Here is an 18,071-nt window from a genome sequence, read left to right as displayed (position 1 = left end):
ACACGGGCAGATGTGATTTTACACCCTCCCCTGCTGTTTGCATTTCCTGCAAGCTTTCTGCAGTGTTGCTGGCAATATTTTTGTCCTTTTTCAGGTGATTGACACAGCACCTCACAGGACACACTCACAGGATCAGGAGAATTATGTGATATACCATGGATTCATGTCCCTAAAATATACCAAGGCTCTAATTGATTAGTTACTGTTTGAGTCTAGAAGTGGGCAGTACAAACTTCCATTTTTCACTTTCAGGTGCTCATGGGGAAAGCACAGCATATTCTTCCAGGTCTTTGCACAATATTTGTTAGCTACATACATTAGCAAATCTCATTTACATCACTGTTCAACAGCTCAACATAAGGAACCCAAACTACTGGCCTATCCCTAAGACTACACAAAAAGAATAAAACAAATATGTTTTGCTTCCCACTTCAGCTGCATTTGGGATTTTTGATTTTTCATGATATTTTAAGATGTACTTGTAGTTTTCCTGTTATGTCTAGGCTCTGAAGTAGGGTTTGTCGTTGTTGTGAAACCAAGATTAATCAAGGATTTATACAGAAATAGATGTTCTAAACTATCCTTGCACTTGTGCTGGTCCCTAGGAAGGCCGGTGGGTGATTTCTGTCTGTGTTCAAATATGTAAAGCAACAACAAATAGTCCCAAACTTTATATTTCAGATAAATAATTTAATGGCATCTTAACATTGTCTTCACAATCTTATAACATGCATATTTCACTCCTTATGAAGCTGAAATCTTTTTAAATACTGTTGTGGTGTGTTGCAATATCCTGTTTTACCTTCTCCCTTCCCCCTCGCCCCTCGCTGAGTGTGCCCTGTCAATCAGGCTAACATACCAGCAAGGCGTCGTGTGATAGGTGACCCTAGTCCCTTGAGACCCTGCCCCCTTCACCTGGTTGGTGACTCACCTGTCCCCTCCCCTTCCCCTGTCCTGAGCTTAAAATGTGAATGAGACCATGCGGCCCCATTCTGTTATCAGCAGTAGCCCAGTGCAGACATATCTGTGCTCATGGAATAAACATCTGGCTACCTTCTAGCAGAATCCGCTCCCTTCTTCTCTTCACCATCGCCAGAAGCTCTCCCCTGAGGAGAACGGAGTCCTGTCTTGTGCCCCGCTGCACTCTGCCGCCAGCCAAGGTATCGCTGGGGTAAAACACCGCAGTGCTGCCTCTGGCCCAGCAGCGAAGGTCAGAATTGGCCTAGGCACCATCTAACTGGTTATATTGGGAACCATATTCCAATAAAATACAAGTAATTCTACTGAAATTTTAGAAGTTTCAAAACCATTTTAACATACTGAAAATAAAACAATCTAAAAGACAGGTCTAACAGCCATTAAAATACAGGAAAAAGCAAGAGGACTTCAGTAAAAGAACATACATTTTACAGCTACATTTTCTCCACTAAGTATTTATGTGTTAAGAGAAACAGAGTAAATGCAAAAGAACAGAAGTTATTTAAAACTAGAATTTCTAATGCTAGAAACAGCTTTGAAACAACTTTCTATGTAGTTCTATTTATTTCCAAATTTAAAATTGGCCAATTTTCATCTCAACATTTTGAAGCACAAGGGAGGAAAGGTGGAAAATGCTATGCAGGGGTTGCAGTTATAGATCTCTAAAGTTTATATGTGTAAAGGAATGAACACAGTATTAAACACACTGAATATGACAGAAAAATGCAACAAAGCACTAACTGAGAGAAAAACAGCCCTGCAAGCAATGCCAGGGCACTGGACATTTCTGCATTTTAAGCAAAGAGCTTTACAGCATCTTTAATTTTCCTTTTCCTGTCCGTTTTGGAGAGCGCAGCCCAGCCCGCCTCGCGCATTCTCCTCATGGTTTTGAGTTTCAGAGCAGAGCCTGGAGATTTCACACTGCATGGAGCTGGGCTCTGGGAAGGAAAACAAAGCCATCCTTTCGTTTCTGTAAACAATCTGATTAACTGCTTGCTTTAATCTTAGGAAAGGCTAACATACCTTTTCTGGTGCTGTGGAATGTAACCGTGAAGCTTGTGGATAATCTTTGTACAAATTTTTAAACATTTCTTCTTCCGAGACTATGCTCTAATAAATTAAAAGTTAAAAGTTAAAGGTACTTAGTCACACTATATTAAAAATACTTTTTCTTTCCCTCTAAGGATATTAAACTATGAAAAAAAAAAGTTAAGATGTCATTATGAGGCATAACAGTTCAATAAAAAGAATGGTAATTATGTACATACAATGACAATTCCAGAAAGAACCAATAAATTAAAAATATACAGATAAATATCGGCTGGAATGTGGAAGCCCAAACTCTTTATTTCCATTCTCAGCCCCAGCAGTGAGCACAAAGAGCTGCTCAGCCCATTATTTGTTCTCTGGCTCTTACCAGGAGGTCAGTGTGCTCAGAGCTGTCTGACTCAGTGTCCAGCTGCACCAGCACTTTCTGTTTTTTCCTGCTGCTCTGCTCTGCAGGCAGGTTTGTGCTTCTTCCACTCTGCATTTTATCCACTGGAGGAGTCTTTATAACACATGTCTGGGAAAGAAAATGTTTCTCTTTTTAGATTATATTTTATGGGGTAAGTAGGGAATCTAAAGCCAAACTCAGGGCCCAGTTTACAGTCTGAGTGTCCAAGAATTCACCTGACAGAAATGGTGGAACTCTGAACTTTCCATCCAAACATGGAGCAAAGACCCAAACAAAGTGGGGTGGGGTGTAAATATAATTTTTTATATTATTTTTGTTGCCAAATGAGGAGAATGAAGGGGAAGCTATGGAAGAGCTGAGTTTCATGGCACATTGTATTTAAGTTCTCCATGCTTATCTGCAGAAATTCAGGTTATTCTGAACTGTAGCCAATACGTTGGACTCTATCAAACATCAAAGAAAATGGGAACAAACAAAACTGCAGGAAAAGGCTTTCAGAGAAAGATTGATAGCTACATCAAGATTGGTGTTTCTTAAAATAGTTTTTTCATTAGAAGTTAAAAAGAGAAGCATTGAATGGTCCAGTGCAGTCTTTTTTAGACAGATAACATCAAAACAGTGCTGGATTCCATTGTTCCAATGTGAAAACCACAAGTGAACTCCTGACAGGGAAGAAGGGTGAGTTCTGCAGTCAGGACTACTTTGATACTTTGACCATTTTTACAGCTGAATCAGCTTTTTTCTCTTCCAGAGAGGAAAAGTGCCTTTACAAATGGACACTTGTAAGACTAAGTAAATCAGTTCTAGAGACATAAAAAAATCAACAACTGAGCAAGAAAAATTACACACTGGGAGCCCTTCCAGAAACTGCTAATATCTCCATGGAATGGTGTGACCCTTTAAAATCCCGTCTTATCTCAGAGGGAAAAAAAAAATCATCTACAGAGAAGTAAGAAATACAGGCAGAAAAATGCAACAAGAAAAATTCACTGTTAGGAGTTACAAAACTTCAATGTTGGACTGTCGAAGGGACTTCCTGTTCTGAAGAACACATTTTTTATTTTTACTTTTATTTTTTTTAAATTTAGGAATATAATTTGGAGACTTTCTATTTTTTACATTAATAGATTCACTGTATAGATCTAAACAAGGTTTAGGAGTCCCAGGAACATAAGTTTGTATTTTCTATAATTTAAAAAGTTTGAAGTCAAAAGCATTCCAATGTCTTTTGTTGAATGCAAATAAATTCTCATGGCACTTCAATTGATTCTACACATATAAACACTCCCAAATTCTAAAAGCAATTAAAAAGTTCAAGTTACCTTGTGTTTCTTTTCACTTTCAGCAATCATACTGCCAGAGTGCTCTTTTACAAGATTCTCCTACAAAAGAGTTATGCGACAGCAAGGAAACATTTATTTGATTTCAGTTGTTAAAAATCTTATTGGTGTAATTACAGAGCACAGTCTATAATCACAGACTGTTACAAAGTTCACACAAAAATATGAAAAATATGACCAGGTTTAGTACAACCCCAGCATTCAAAAGTCACTGAAAAAAACTCTGCAGTTCAGGGAACTTTTTTCTTTAGCTAGTTAAAATTACCAAAAATAAAGGAGAGTTTTGTTTTGTTGTTTGTTTATTTATATGTAATCTATAATCACAGACTGTTACAAAGTTCACACAAATCTATGACCAGATTTGGCACAACCCCAGCATTCCAAAGTCACCGTTTTTCTGTTCAGTTTCATTTCTTACCCAGCTCCTCCCACAGCACAAGCCCAAGCCACACCTCTCACCCCCACTGCTCAGGGAATAAAAAAACTCCACCTTTTCTTCCATTTCTGCTCTCAGTAGTTCCTTAAGGGAGGACAGTTCCCTTTTCAAACATGACAGCTCATTTTCCTACAAACCATTAAATAAAGGACAGGGTTAACTATGCACAGCCCAGAAAAAGGAAAACAGTCCCAGGTGAGACAGTAATTAACAGGATACTCATTAGATACACAAGATATTTCTATGTGCTTTTCAGCCCTATACTTGAAGCTTTGCTTTGGCTTGTTTAAGAAAGACTGAAGCACTGTAAGAAACAGGTATTTGATCAGAAATGTTCAAGGTAATACCTTAAAACAGTTGGGAGAACAGAGGTGAAAGGGCACAATCTAAATATTTAAAACTAAAGTTTCCTATTCAAAGTGGGGAGTCAGAACATGACACAATATCTGGAGGAGCAGACACAAACACACTGCTACCCCTATTTATTTTTAGAAACATTTGGAGTTTTTAGTGCCCAGAATAAGATCTGTTGCAGCGGGTTGGGTGGCACTGCTACTGGTAAAAATTCAAACCACCCTGGAAGAGTTCCCAGAGAATGTCTCTGGTGGGAAAGACCCCAGAGGACAGCAGGAAAAAGAAACTCTCTAAGCAAACTGAAAAAAGACTTTTAGAAGTCACAAACTGACTGAAGATCACATCTTTTGTCTCTCTGTGCTGTTGGTGGGCAAGAGGGAGGGATTGGGAAAAAAGGTGTTTTAAGGGTTTAGTTTAATTCTCATTACTCACTATTAATTCTATCAATAATAATTTTTTACACTATTTAAGTCTGAATCTGCTTTACCCTCAAACTGGTTTTCTCCTAATCTTTATCTCAACTCAGTCCTTGATTTTTTCTTTCCCCTCCTCTGCTCAACTACAGCAGAGAAAAATGAGTGATGTATTTTTTGTGTGTGCCTGGCACTTAGCCAATATAAAACCACTACACAAGGACATCAACCCCTTCACTGAATTATTGACCATTGGAAAGTGCTCCTTACCAGTGCTCTTTCTGATGAGAATTGCTTTTGCTGTTTCATTTTATATACTTTTAACTCTGCATCTTTTTCTTCAACCATTTTATCATATTCATTCTGTGGTAAAAAAACCAAACCAACAACAAACTCAAAACATGTGACTACATGTTGCAATTATAGAGTTATCCAGTCTTAAAACATCATTTTTTCAAACCAGGCTCTTAAGATTCAGAAAGAAAAGATTCATTGATGCTTCTGCAGAAACTGTAAAACAGGAAATGCTCAATTCAACTATTATTTTGTGGACTGGCAGAGAGTGCTTTATTTCTGTGCAGCAATATGTGCTCAGCACTAAGAGCCAACTGTGCCATCTTGATTAATGTATCTGCTAAAGATATTGCAAAATGAGGAATAGAAAGGTAAACTAAAATGTGTCAGGCTAAACTGCTGACAGTCACTAGGTAACCTCTGAGAAAGAGGCCAAACTGATACTGAAAAATATTGCATTCAGATGGTATCAAAGGAAGCCTGAACTGAAAAAGAAATCTAACAACCCCAGAAGTTTAGATTATTGAAATTTATCTGCCCATAGGAATGTGTTCATAATCTTCAAATGAATTTAATCTTAGATGATGCAAAGTGCAGCATGTGTTCAGCTTCCTTTTCCCAGACTCAGGCCTGTTTCTGCTTTTGAAAGGTCATTAATGTGGTGTCACAAGTTATAAACATGGTATTGACATGGTATCACCCATTGCAAACCACAGCAAGCAGGAAAATCTCTGACCTTGTGCTTTTCCATCAGTGCCATCATCTCAGTTATCTTGTGCTGACATCTGCCATCAGTTTCTCTCTGTATCATTGCAGTTTCATCACAAAGCAACCTCATCTTTTCTACCTGTCAGTAATAAATTGCATTTCATTCATCAACATAACAATATATTTCTTTTAAATCTCAATTTCTTCTTCCCCCTGTGGGTGCAAAGTTTGCAGTCCCACTTGGGCTTCATTTGCTTTTAAGATCCCTTTCCAATCCCTCATCTTTTCTGCAGATTGTTAAAATGGGCAAGATCAAAGGTACAGCCATGGCAGGCAAGCTCACTGCAAACCAAAAGGCCATTTCAAGCACTCTGCCCTAACACTTCTTAGCATTGCTATAAAAAAAGTGTGGGCAGAAAAATCCTAATGTGGGAGAAGTTATAATCTAATTTAACTGGGCTGACTTTATACCAAGGGTGAAATTTCTTTAAACTATATCTTGAAAGAAGGAATTTTTAATGGAGTTCTCATTGTCAAAGACATATTCAAATACTTCATCCTAAGCACCTAATGTACTAAAGCTTTGCTCACAGGCAAACACAACAAGTTCCATTTATATTGATAAGACTGAAATATGAGCAAGGACTCTGGCCAATAAAGCTTCAGAAAAACATTTTAAACTTAAAAAAAATTAAACTGCAGTAAAAATTAACAGCTCTCACCTCTTCACGAAGTTTATTTTCATTTACTTTTCTTGTTTCTATGTCTTTTTTATAGATGTCAACTTCTTCCTTATGTTGCTTGTTCATATTTTCCATCTCTAACTGCAATTTATTCACCTTTTGAGAAAGCAGAATTGCTGCTGTTATTTGTTTAGGAATTACAATGTTGATGATTTTTTCTTACCTCTTATTTTTGAGCACAAACACTGTTACTTTTCAGGTATGATTCAAGTGTTTCCTATTTAAAAGTTCAGGTTTGTTTTTTTTAATAAAGAGTTGAACTTTGGCCTGAAGTGAGTTAGAAAATACTCAAAGGAACAATGGCAACAGCACAATGGGGAAGAGTGCCCTAAGCAGTCACCCTAAATGCTGTGAATGCCTCAGGAAAGAACAAACACAGATGTTTGGTTTTTCTCTCTTGTAAATCTGTATCAGATTTTCACAGGTTTTATGGTACATTTTCCTCCCAGCTGTGCATTTTGATTACAGTTTTTCCTTTTAACTTTATCATATGAATATTCTCAAACACTCCACTTTTCTTCAAGTGCAGTACCCAAAGCTGGACACAATATTCCCATCAGAGGGATTGACACTGCAAAACACATTTAAAGAACAGACTAAAAAGAGTAATATTTACATATATATATGTATTTTAAATGCTTTTCTGTTACAATGAGGTTGCTGAACCCTGTTCAGTCCACTATCAACAACAACAAAAAAAAAAAGTAAGGAATGGATTAGAAACATCATTAATTGGAATTTGAATCCTTCTCTTAAATGCCCAATAGGCAGTGCCCAATGATTAAAATGGAAGCATCTTCTAAAAACTATGAGCTCATTCCTGCAAAGTCTGTATCCCAGATCCATAAACCAGCTCAGAATGTATTTAACAAGTATTATCATTACTTACACTGGGAGCTAAAACCGCTCACCTCATCCTCTACATGATGTTATTTAAACCTACCTTCCCTTCATAAGTATTGCTTTTCTTGCTTTCTGCAGTAATTTTCTTTTTCAGCACCTTATTCTGTTGAAATTAAACAAAACAAGCATTACCTTAATAAGTTAATAGAATTATGTCATGGTTTAACTGCATCAAGAAATTCCAGCTTTCATCAGGCAAATAACACTCTGTTGTGCAGCTCAGGTTCCAGAACAATTCTTCAAACAAATCAATGTTCAGCTAATTTCTGTGATAATTACTGTTTCTTCGTGACCTTAGGAAAGGCTCCTCCTGAGCAGCAGGGAATAACAAATGAGGTGCAGAATGGGAATTAAAACTAAGATGCTGCTGACAGAAGGTGTGAAGATGTCATGACCAAAAATACAAGTAATTTATTTTTACAGTGAAGTTACTACAGTTTGTGCCAGAGCAGAATTTTTTTCTACTAGTGGTAACTGAGATACTCATTACAAATACATAAATAACACTATGCACTAAATGAAAAAAAAAATAGAAGTTTATTAAAGATATTATTTTTGCAATTGCTTTTTTCAAATTAAGGCTCATTTAACAAATCAAGTGATTCCTAACATGACTCCCTAATTTGCTCAGGGTCAGGATAAGAAAGGAGAATTTTTAAATTACATAGGTGTATCTAAAGACATCACAGCAGACACAAACCTGCTGAAAAGGCAACCCAAAGTATAATGTGTTTATGTATTTGTGACATTAAAATCTCTACACACCTCCTGCTGTAGCTCTTCAATGCATTTGGTTTTATTTTCCACCTGCTTCTTTAAATTATTCATCTGAAAGAGATATTTCAGACATGAATTAGTAAATTCTACAAATTACTCCCTGTGTGAGCAATTCCTGTAAATGTTCTCAAACCTGCACTTGCACCAGTCTGGTTTGTTCCAATAGGACTGAAACACCAGCTGCCATGTTAGAATAATCAGAGTTTTAGCCATAAAGTACCACAAGATGTTAATTAAGAGCAGTGAACCAGTTCTTTAGTGATTATAGAGTTAAGAAAGAAGAAGAAAAAAAAAACCCAGTATCTTCACAATTTCAAAAATGCACTTGTATGAAGTTCCCTACATCCATGAAAAAATGAATTTTCCCAATTATTCTCTAGAATCTTCAATGGCTTTTCCTTTCTTGAAATTTCATTTTCAGTACTCTTAACCTGAAATTACAATTGTAAATCTTGGACTTTTACAATGAAATTTTGAAATTTTGCTGAAAACCCCAGGTTGCTTTGAACCAATAGAAAGAAAGTAAAAATGTTTGAATCTATTTAAGCTAAAACTCACACTACACAGAAAAAGATAATCCAGAACCCTTCCATCACTGAGTGGGTATATGAAAAAACAGAAAAGCAGGTTCTCTGTTTGCCTGAAAACAAACAAATCTTTAATATTAAACTTCCAGCAAAGAGTGAACATCCCAGTGACTGTGCTTGTCTTTTGAAACACCAGGGCTCACATGTGGACACACAATGGCACAGCTGGCAGCAGCTGGGAAAGAAGAAACCTCTGGCAGAGATAACATCCCCCAGGCAGAGCTTTGCAGAAAAAACCCCAACAAAGATTTTACATTGAATGCTGTCCTACAGGTTCTGTAAGATATTTTCATGACACAGGACATACATTTTCTTCTCTTTCATCCAGTGTACTTTTCATCTCTTCACCTGTCTTTGCCATTTTCTCCTTCAAAGACTCCAGTTCATTTCTAAGTGCCAAATTAACAAGCATTAGTAAATATTTCCTTATTGCCTTTAACTTATTTTCAGTACTTCTAACAAACCCATATTTTATTTTCTAAAAAGAGCTGCTAATGTTGATGGGAACTTCATAAGCTGCTCAATGAAAATGTTCTTAAAATGCAGCAACATGCCCAGTAAGTCAATATGTGAACTGTCCATACTTCTTGTAAGTAGGAAAAGATGTTCCAGGAACCCAAGGAAAATCCATCCTGACCTGGACTATTGCAGTGCAGCTCTGAAACATGGGAGCTGCCTGTCTATTGAACTGGGGATACAGAGAGTAACTCTGATCCAGTTTTGCCTTGTCACATTTCATCCATAACCTTCAGCTTCCATTTGAATTTCCTTCACACCTGAGATGTCTAATGCAAAACAAGACAGCTCCTACTGTGTAATACAAAATGATGGCAATCATTGTTCCTGCAGCAATTGGTATTTCTAATCTGAGAAAATTTCTACTTGGCCAACAGCAATTCTGAATAGTTTCTGTTTAGCTATGTAATCTAGAAAAACATTAATCAAAGTATGCCAGAAAGCAGCATATGAACACAATTAAGTATTTGAGTCTTCTTCCTTTAACAATATCACTTATTAATATTTGTTTTTACTTGCCTTAGCTGGCTATTTGCCTCTTCTAAATTTTCAACTAACTGCTTTGTATTTTCTTCTTTTTTCTTACTATCCTAAATAAAGACCCATGTGTCAGCAAAGAAACAAAATTCAATGTGACTTCTTAAAAAATTCAAAGACATCCAAAGCACACTGACCTGCTTGTTCACAAGTGTAAATACACTTCCTTTCCAATTCAAACACAAAAATTAGCTCAGGTGCTCTACAGACCCAAGTCATGTTGCAGCTCATCATCTAATTTGTGAAACTGAGTAATTTGTCAAATTGAGTATTGTCCTTTCAAGAAAGCTGGAAGTTTACAACTTGCCTCTTGTTGTTCTTGCAGCTTCTGGAGTTCTGCAGCCACAGCATTTTTCTGTTGTGCTGTTTGTTCTTTCTCTAGTGAAAGCTTACTGAGATACACTGTTAGCTGTTCCTTCTTTAACCTAATTTAAATCAAATGCCCAAGAGGAATAAGAAGATGTACTTTGAAATCTCCTTTTTAATTAAACACACCCATTATCAAGTGTTATTCCATGCTAAAAGAAGTCCAGGCCTTTATCTACAAATATAAGCTTTGCCGCAGAGTCAGAGAGATGTAAAAAGGTGACAGAAGAAGGAAAGAAAATCAGAGTCAACTTTTATATAAATATAATGGTTAGCGAAGATTATGTATTTTAAAGCAAGATTAACTATGAATTCAGAAACTTTCTCTTCTTGTTAAATAAGTCAGAGAGATATGGAACAACTACATATGCCATAGAATACATACAAATAGAGAAAGTGGAATTTAGAAATGTAAGTATATAATTAATGGCATATATGTGGTTCAAAATTTTCATAAGCAAACAATCATAGTTCATTTCACTGTGGATTAAAGCAACTTCTATATTACACCAAAACTAATTCAATATTATATTTTTAAAATGGTCATACGCCTCTTGTTCAAGATCTGTTTTCAGAGTCACAAGCTGCTTTAAATAATCTTGTTCCTTCTCAGCTGTACTTGTCAGCTGTGCTTTCAAATCCTGCAATTCTTTCTGCAAAATGAAAAGGAAGAGTTTTGAGTATCCATGTGCAAACTCCAAATGCTGGAGGTTATCAGACATGAGCACAAGGCTTTCAGAAGAACCCAACAACATCCATGCCATGGATTATCCAGATTGGATCTTTGCAGTCTCTGCTGGGATCTGGAAGTGGTGTGAGATAGTGAACTGTGACACCGGTGCTGTTCGTGTCTGTCCCTTGCTGTGAGTTTCATTACCTGGGCTGTACAATTAGGGTGGGACCCTGCTCTGGTGTTGTTTCTATGTATAAACTTGTATCCAAGTCATGATGTGCAACTGCACTATTTCTAAAAACATGTTACTGTTGCTCTGCTTCAGACCTCTCTCATCTGGAGAGCATTTTCATTTCTCTCTCCACATTTTTCTCTCTCTGCATATTTTCTACAGTAGCCTCAAGATTCTTCTTCAGTAAAAGTCCTCCAATTTGCCCATTTTAGAAAATGAGTGAAACTCAGTTCAGATCACTCAATGCACAGATTATATCAACAAGCAGACACAGTAAAATGCACTCATCATTTCACACAATCCTAATTTTAGTTGATATGGATTCTTGTTAGGCTTGTAAATATAAAATCATAATGAAAATAAACCTTTGTTAAGAGTGTATTTCATATAGCTTAGACTTCTGTGACAGAAAATGGGCCTGTGTCAGAGCACAGCAGGGTTCACAGAGGCCAGAGCTAATTACCTTCCTGGAAGGAAGAAAAAATGGGAAAACTTTATATCCAGAGGGAGTGGCATTTGAATGGGCATGAACAAAGAAGGAAATAACCAAAAAACTTGGGAAGGAAAACCAAAAACATGGGAGACAAGAAAAACCAAAAGCACAGGAGACAGGACAAACAGAGGCAATAAAGAAGTTCTTCAAAGAAAACACTGAAATTGTGTGTGAGAAAGTTTAGTAGAAATGTTAAGGTAGACTAGATGGAGTTTATTTATGGCATTTAAGATACTTACAAAGCAAGAGGAATTTCATATGAAGAGCAAATGCCATGAGATTAATAAAATGAACATTTACCAGAGTTTCTGACAGCTCTTCAAGTTGCACTTCTTTATCACGTTTCACTTTAGTCATCTCTTCTACAGCACATGGAATGTAAAATAATTGGAACAGAAATGATTTTTTCATATTTAGCAGGCAGTATAAAACATTTCTCCTTTTGCAATACCCAGTTCTCAAAACTTGTTGGATTAATTAAGAAACTGAAAAGCTAATTCATGACTTAATCTAAATGTAGACTTGAGAAAATGATTCAGACATTAGCAAATCTATATCTGAGGAGAAACTAAATATTTATCTTATATAAAATTTAGAGCCTATTATGTTTTCCACAATTATAGCTTCAGATAAACCATGGACTGTAAGACTAGAGTGTTCTCCAAATATTGATGCACCTGCATTGTTCCAGAAAAAAAATCTGAACTGCTGAAGGTATCAGATGGATATGCTGAGAAAGGAAACTAGTTGTTACTAACTTCCAAATGGTTTCTATGTGCACTTTCACAATTCTGGTATTTTCTGCAAGTATTCAACAGCAAGGCAGAGCTCTTACTCTGGGGACTAAGGAGCACATTCCTAGAAACCACAGGATATCAAACTGATGATATTTAAAGACAACCCCTGCCAGCATCATTGCACTTCCAGCATGGGCAGGGTCACAGAAACCTCCATGGGAGGGTTTTATCTCTGCTGCAGAAGTCACTCCTGGCACCTGCAGTGCTGCTGCTCTGAGCTGCAAACCAAAATTACCTCCAGAGGAATTCATGCATGAATGATCTGACTATTGGAGCTGTGCACAGCACTGCCCTTTGGCTGCTGCCAGTACCAGTGACCCCCAAAGAAAAGGGATCAGCTGAGTAAAAATAAATCCAGGCATTCCTGACAGGTAGAGGTACTGTAAAATCATTTCCCAGCTACCAGAGACAGTCCATTTCCAGACAACAGCAGAAAACATTTTTATTACTGCCCAGCTCATTTCCTGCCTTTCTACAAGCCTTACCCAGTTCAGCAGATTTATTCTGGAGCTCCAAGGTAAGTAGCTTTGAATCATCTTCAGATTTCTTTAATCTAAGAAAATGGTAAATTAAAAACCCCAAATGTAGAGTACAAAGCACTGCATTTGAAACTTACAGGACAAGAAGACAAAGTCTTCCCACAAGCACTTTAAGAACACTTATCTTTCAACTGGCAGGTGATAGATCTGCCTGCAACACACATCAAATTTCACTTTTACAACCTCAGAACAGTAGACATAAAAGTAAACAAATATATACCTACAGAAATCTGTATTTCTTAAAGAGAGAATTGTGAAAATTGGAGGGGGCAAAAATTTACTTTTTATACAGTATCAGCTATCACAAACAAAAAAAAATTACATTAAACTCTCTGCATTTAGACCACTGTGGGGAAAAAACCTCCAAATTTCAGCTTCATTTCCAATTGTTATTGATTTTGTCATAGACTGCAACCTGTAAGATCACTCTTGGAATTTAAACTCATTAATTTACCTATTTTGCTCTTCTTGCAGCAAGCTTTTCAAATTGGCAACAGAAGTCTCAAACTCCTCTGTCAGGGCTGCAAGCAAAGCCTTCATTTTTTTACATTCTTCCTCCTGCTCTTCCTTTTCTCCAGTGACCTGAATTAATGTTTTCACTGTAGTCTGGAACTCAGTTTCCAAGTTCTTCTGAGTAACCTTCAAGACATGATATCATTTCTAAACATCTTTTGCAACAAAGAGCTACAGCTGTTTCATGTCTAAAGTATCCATAATTACTTATGCAAATACTCAACCAGTCTATTCCTACTGTAAAACTATAAGCAAGGGGTACCTCTGCCTTTTGCAATGAAATTTTAGCCTCTTCCAGCTCTGCCCTCAAATGTTCTTTACTGACCTGGGATTCCTTTAACATTTCTTCATTATGTACTAAACAAAAAAAGATGTTTATATTTTAAAAAATACGATATTTACTAAAAAACACTGTTAAAAATGGAAAATTACATACATTTAAAGAATGTAACAAAGACAAATGGTACTAATATCATCTACTATAAAATAATATATAAAATTTGAATATAGATGGCTTAAATATTGTAAATCAAATTCTGAAAAGTTTCCTCAGTGACATCTGCCTGACCGTACATTTGCAAAACTGAAGCAACATATTTTCCCCTTGCAATTTTCAAAAGCTCTCACTGCTTGACTCACCCTAAAAACTGCCCTGCCAGTCCTGCTCCCACATGAGCAGCTCCTGCTCCAAACAAAAATAAGGCCTTCAAGGCCCCAAAATTCTGCTGCCAACGAGCAACAGAATAAGACTATCATGGCCCTGTTTCCTACGCTTCTATAAACAATTACATCTAATAAATAAACAATCATAAACAATTACATTTAAATTCTAGAAACAATTACATTTAAACACAGCAGGCAGAACGCTTACATTTTGCTTCCATTAAGTCAGCAATCTTATTTTGTGATGTCTGCAGCTCAGCCTTGATGTCTTTTATGACATCATCTTTTTCATCTCTCTGTATGGTAAGAGCTGAAATCTAGAAAAATGCAAGAAATATCATCATGAAGTCTGGGAAAGGGACAGATATTAATTTTCATTTGTACCCAGGTATGATAAGCAGCCATTTTGCTGTTATTCAAGTTAGATTAGACAGACAGACAGACAGACAGATAGATAGATAGATAGATAGATACATAGATAGATAGATAGATAGACAGGCAGACAGAGATAGATAGATAGATAGATAGATAGATATGCAGACAGATAGATAGATAGATAGATAGATAGATAGATAGACAGAAAGACAGACAGACAGAAAGACAGACAGATGGATAATATTTGTCTAGATATAATCTTAGCCAAATATTGATCAAGTCACATTAAACAAAAAAGTTCTCCAATTCAAAACCAAACCATAAATTCCAGGAGACTAAAGGTACTGAAACACCAGTAAACTTAGCAGAATTTGACTTAAATGCAGCTTCAGATGTTATTTTGTCTTTTTTCCTAATACCCAGAAACACTTCTTGGCTCTTGCATTGCCCCTTTAGGCACAAATAAAGCTCTACATATTAGATGGTAAAATGAGCAAACCTGCTTTTCCTTTTGACTGACTTCCAGTTTGCATTCTTTCTCAAACTTGTCCACTTTTTCTGCTTCGTCTTTTACTTTGGAGATACAGTAACATCCATAGTTAACATTCTAGCTGAAATATACTACAAGTTCAATAAAACTTCCACTTTAAGATTGCTTGGAATTGTACAGCTGTACCATTTGTTTCCCAAGAGTAATTGCTGAGGCAATGTTTGATTTTATAATCAAAATACAAACAGAAAAGAGCATGTGAAAATGAAACAGGAACATACCAGGCTGTACAAACAGAGAGAGAGCATTTAGCTAAAGTTTCTGTAGCTATACACTCGTGCATTATCATTTAAATAAGCAAACTATGGGAAGTAAGTATTGATCTCTAGACTGTACTTCACAGACAAAACTTCAATTTTGAGTGACTGTTTAAAAATAAAGTTCCAGCTTTGGCCCAGTGGAACAGCAACAGAAGGGGCCAGGCAGTGACCAAAGGCAGCAGGAATAAAAGAAGGGTCCCAGTGTCTCAGTGTGAGCTGCTCACCATTCCAGCACTTCACATCTGCCTGCCCTGACACCGCATGTGTAACACAAGCTGTGAAGTACAAAACTGAGCCAGCTGCATAAACTCAATAAACAGAATTCTCACATTTGAAACTCATTTCCAATCTGTCGTTCTCTGCTTGCACACGAAGCTCTTCAAATGCCACTGTCATTCTCTAAAAACAAAATTTTATATTTGAAGTTCAATACTGGAAACCCTGGAACTTCTCCAGGGGCTGCTGCCCACCTCAGCCATTCTGAGGAACCAGCAGGAGCTGAAACAGAGCCCAAAAAGAAGCCAGAAGCCAGAAGCTGTGGCAGTGACCCAGCACGAAGCACACATCACCCAGATCACAGGGATCTACATCCCACACACTGCTGCACCTTCTCCATTGAATGTGTTTGATATAACACAAAAATAATTCTTGAAAAGGGATTGAAAACCCAACTTCCTGCATCACACATGACCTGATACCCACACAGGATGGATACAAACAGTATCCCAACATAAACATGGAACTCAGCTCAGCTCACATAACTCACATGCCTTTCATCTGGCTTGCTCACTTACTTCTACGTTGCTGTGAAGTTCCTCATACAATTGTATTGTTGCTTCCTTTTCCTGTTCATCTATCAAAGCAAGAACATATGAGAAAATTTTTCTTTTGAACAAGAATGCCAGCTGCCCAAGTCATTATACTTAATCAGCAAAATGAATTAACAAAGGAATTATCAGCTCCATTCTTACTAAATAAGTAATTATGAAACATGGTGTCAAAAGTTACAGAATCTAGGGAAAATGTGTATTTCATTGAAACATTAAGCAACCTCAACTTTTAAATTTCCTTCCTAAGATATTTTTTTCTGTGAAAAGTGTAATTCTGGATCAGTTTATGTGACAATGTTAATTATTACAGTATTAATGCTGTTGAATAATGATGTATCAAAACTGTTAGTATTTATAAACTGTAATCTAGGGTTTAGCACTGAATTTTTTCCTATCAGCAGATACCTATAACCACAGAGCTGTCATTATAAAATTGCAACACTCCATGTCCATTTTTTCCTTCTTTCCTTTCACTTTTGTAATTGATACTATTTTTTCCTAAGAAAACAATTAAAAAGAGAACAGTAAAAGAAACAGCTATCAAAAAAGAACAGTACAACTATATACAAGTGTTTCTAGAATTAAGGCTAAAAAGAAATAGACACTTCTTAAGTATCCAGGATCAAGTTAGTAAAATTCTAATGATTATAATAACAATTCTAAATTGCATATAAAGTAAAATTCCCAATCAATAACATATTTTAAAACCTCAAGAATTTAAACTTCAATAAGTTATCCAACTGTCTTGGCTTGTTCAGTTTCATGAGAAGAATTCCAGTTACTCATTACACCTTGGGGTTCAGACCTTTTTTCCCCATAAATGTGTGATGGCTGAAAACAGGAAAGGTCAGCTCTGGAAATTTGTTACAGAGTGCTGGGGATTTAGAATAGATTCTACTGCCTAAAACCAGGCATGAAGTGTCACTTCTCATGTCTGAATACATTCCCAGTGTGTGGCTGGGACTGCAAAGCTTCAATGGGCTGAGCAGCCTTGGGGAGCCCTGCCCTGCTCTGCAGTGGCTCCAGTGCCAGTCGGGGCTGTGGGCACTGCCTCAAACCTGGAGCAGTGTTTGGGCACCCAAGGAGCTCCCAGGCTGGCACCCTTGCAGCAAACAATCTCACTGCCTTCTAAAGCCCTCTGCATTCAGCACTACAAACCACAAGTCTGTTAGACCTGGGGCTTCACTTCCAATTTTGTGAGCCACTTAAAATTCACTTCTCATTCTGAGAGCCACATCCAGTAGATCTCAACTGGAGAACTTTTCTGAACAGCATGAGAAATTTCTTCTTCTTGCTTCTGTTTTTGAATTTAGAGCAAGCTAGAAGTACATTTACTCTGATAAATAAAAACTAAAACAGCATTTACATTTGCTGGTCTTCTCTGTGAAGCGAGTGCAGGTTTCCTTGAGCAGATTACACAGATGCCTCGAAGCAGCAGCTCTAAAGGAGGGAAAAATATCATGTTTGCACAGGAGTGCACAGTACTTTGTGTACCTAAGGAGTAACAATGGAAATTACCTTCAAAATTTAACAGCTACAAAAAATTGCCAACATGGAAACTGATTATTTCCACCACAAAAATATATCCTTGGTTCTATTACTTACTCTTTCAAGAGATCTTTATTTTCACATATCTCATCTTCCAGTTTCAAATGGAGTTTCTCATTTTCAAACTGATTTCATGGGGAACAGATGCAAAAAGACACTGTTATTGAAAAATATATTAGAAATGCACTTG

At 36.8% G+C, this 18,071-nt stretch overlaps 1 protein-coding gene across 4 annotated transcripts; it reads right to left on the bottom strand.

The window, feature by feature from the left end:
- Nucleotides 1-1,321: 1,321 nt before the first annotated feature.
- LOC141731939 (synaptonemal complex protein 1-like) lies at nucleotides 1,322-18,033 on the bottom strand. Of its 4 annotated transcripts, XM_074559245.1 has the most exons (18): nucleotides 17,939-18,033; nucleotides 17,700-17,773; nucleotides 16,298-16,356; nucleotides 15,193-15,902; nucleotides 14,527-14,635; nucleotides 13,597-13,781; nucleotides 13,089-13,156; nucleotides 12,107-12,168; nucleotides 8,391-8,453; nucleotides 7,666-7,728; nucleotides 6,702-6,818; nucleotides 6,008-6,118; nucleotides 5,248-5,340; nucleotides 4,265-4,339; nucleotides 3,757-3,816; nucleotides 2,396-2,542; nucleotides 2,002-2,088; nucleotides 1,322-1,916 (listed from the first exon to the last, which is right to left on the bottom strand). In XM_074559245.1, the coding sequence occupies exons 6-18, from the start codon at nucleotides 13,680-13,682 to the stop codon at nucleotides 1,773-1,775; spliced, it is 1,176 nt and encodes a 391-aa protein (XP_074415346.1). In that variant the 5' UTR covers nucleotides 13,683-13,781; nucleotides 14,527-14,635; nucleotides 15,193-15,902; nucleotides 16,298-16,356; nucleotides 17,700-17,773; nucleotides 17,939-18,033; the 3' UTR covers nucleotides 1,322-1,772. The 4 variants fall into 4 exon arrangements, with proteins under 4 accessions (XP_074415346.1, XP_074415347.1, XP_074415348.1 ...); XM_074559246.1 differs by lacking the exon at nucleotides 15,193-15,902; XM_074559247.1 differs by lacking the exons at nucleotides 16,298-16,356; nucleotides 17,700-17,773; nucleotides 17,939-18,033 and having other exon boundaries at nucleotides 15,193-16,079.
- Between the last annotated feature and the right edge of the window lie 38 nt (nucleotides 18,034-18,071).

Source organism: Zonotrichia albicollis, chromosome 26 (assembly GCF_047830755.1).
Source record: "Zonotrichia albicollis isolate bZonAlb1 chromosome 26, bZonAlb1.hap1, whole genome shotgun sequence".
NCBI lineage: Eukaryota > Metazoa > Chordata > Aves > Passeriformes > Passerellidae > Zonotrichia > Zonotrichia albicollis.
This window is presented reverse-complemented; position numbering and strand designations above follow the sequence as displayed.

Coding starts and splice junctions, on each gene's coding strand:
- LOC141731939 (XM_074559245.1), bottom strand. CDS start 13,682: ATGAAGGCTTTGCTTGCAGCCCTGACAGAGGAGTTTGAGACTTCTGTT. Junction 2,089..2,395: donor CTGAGCACACTGACCTCCTG/GTAAGAGCCAGA, acceptor TTAATTTATTAG/AGCATAGTCTCGGAAGAAGA. Junction 1,917..2,001: donor ATTCCACAGCACCAGAAAAG/GTATGTTAGCCT, acceptor TTTCCTTCCCAG/AGCCCAGCTCCATGCAGTGT.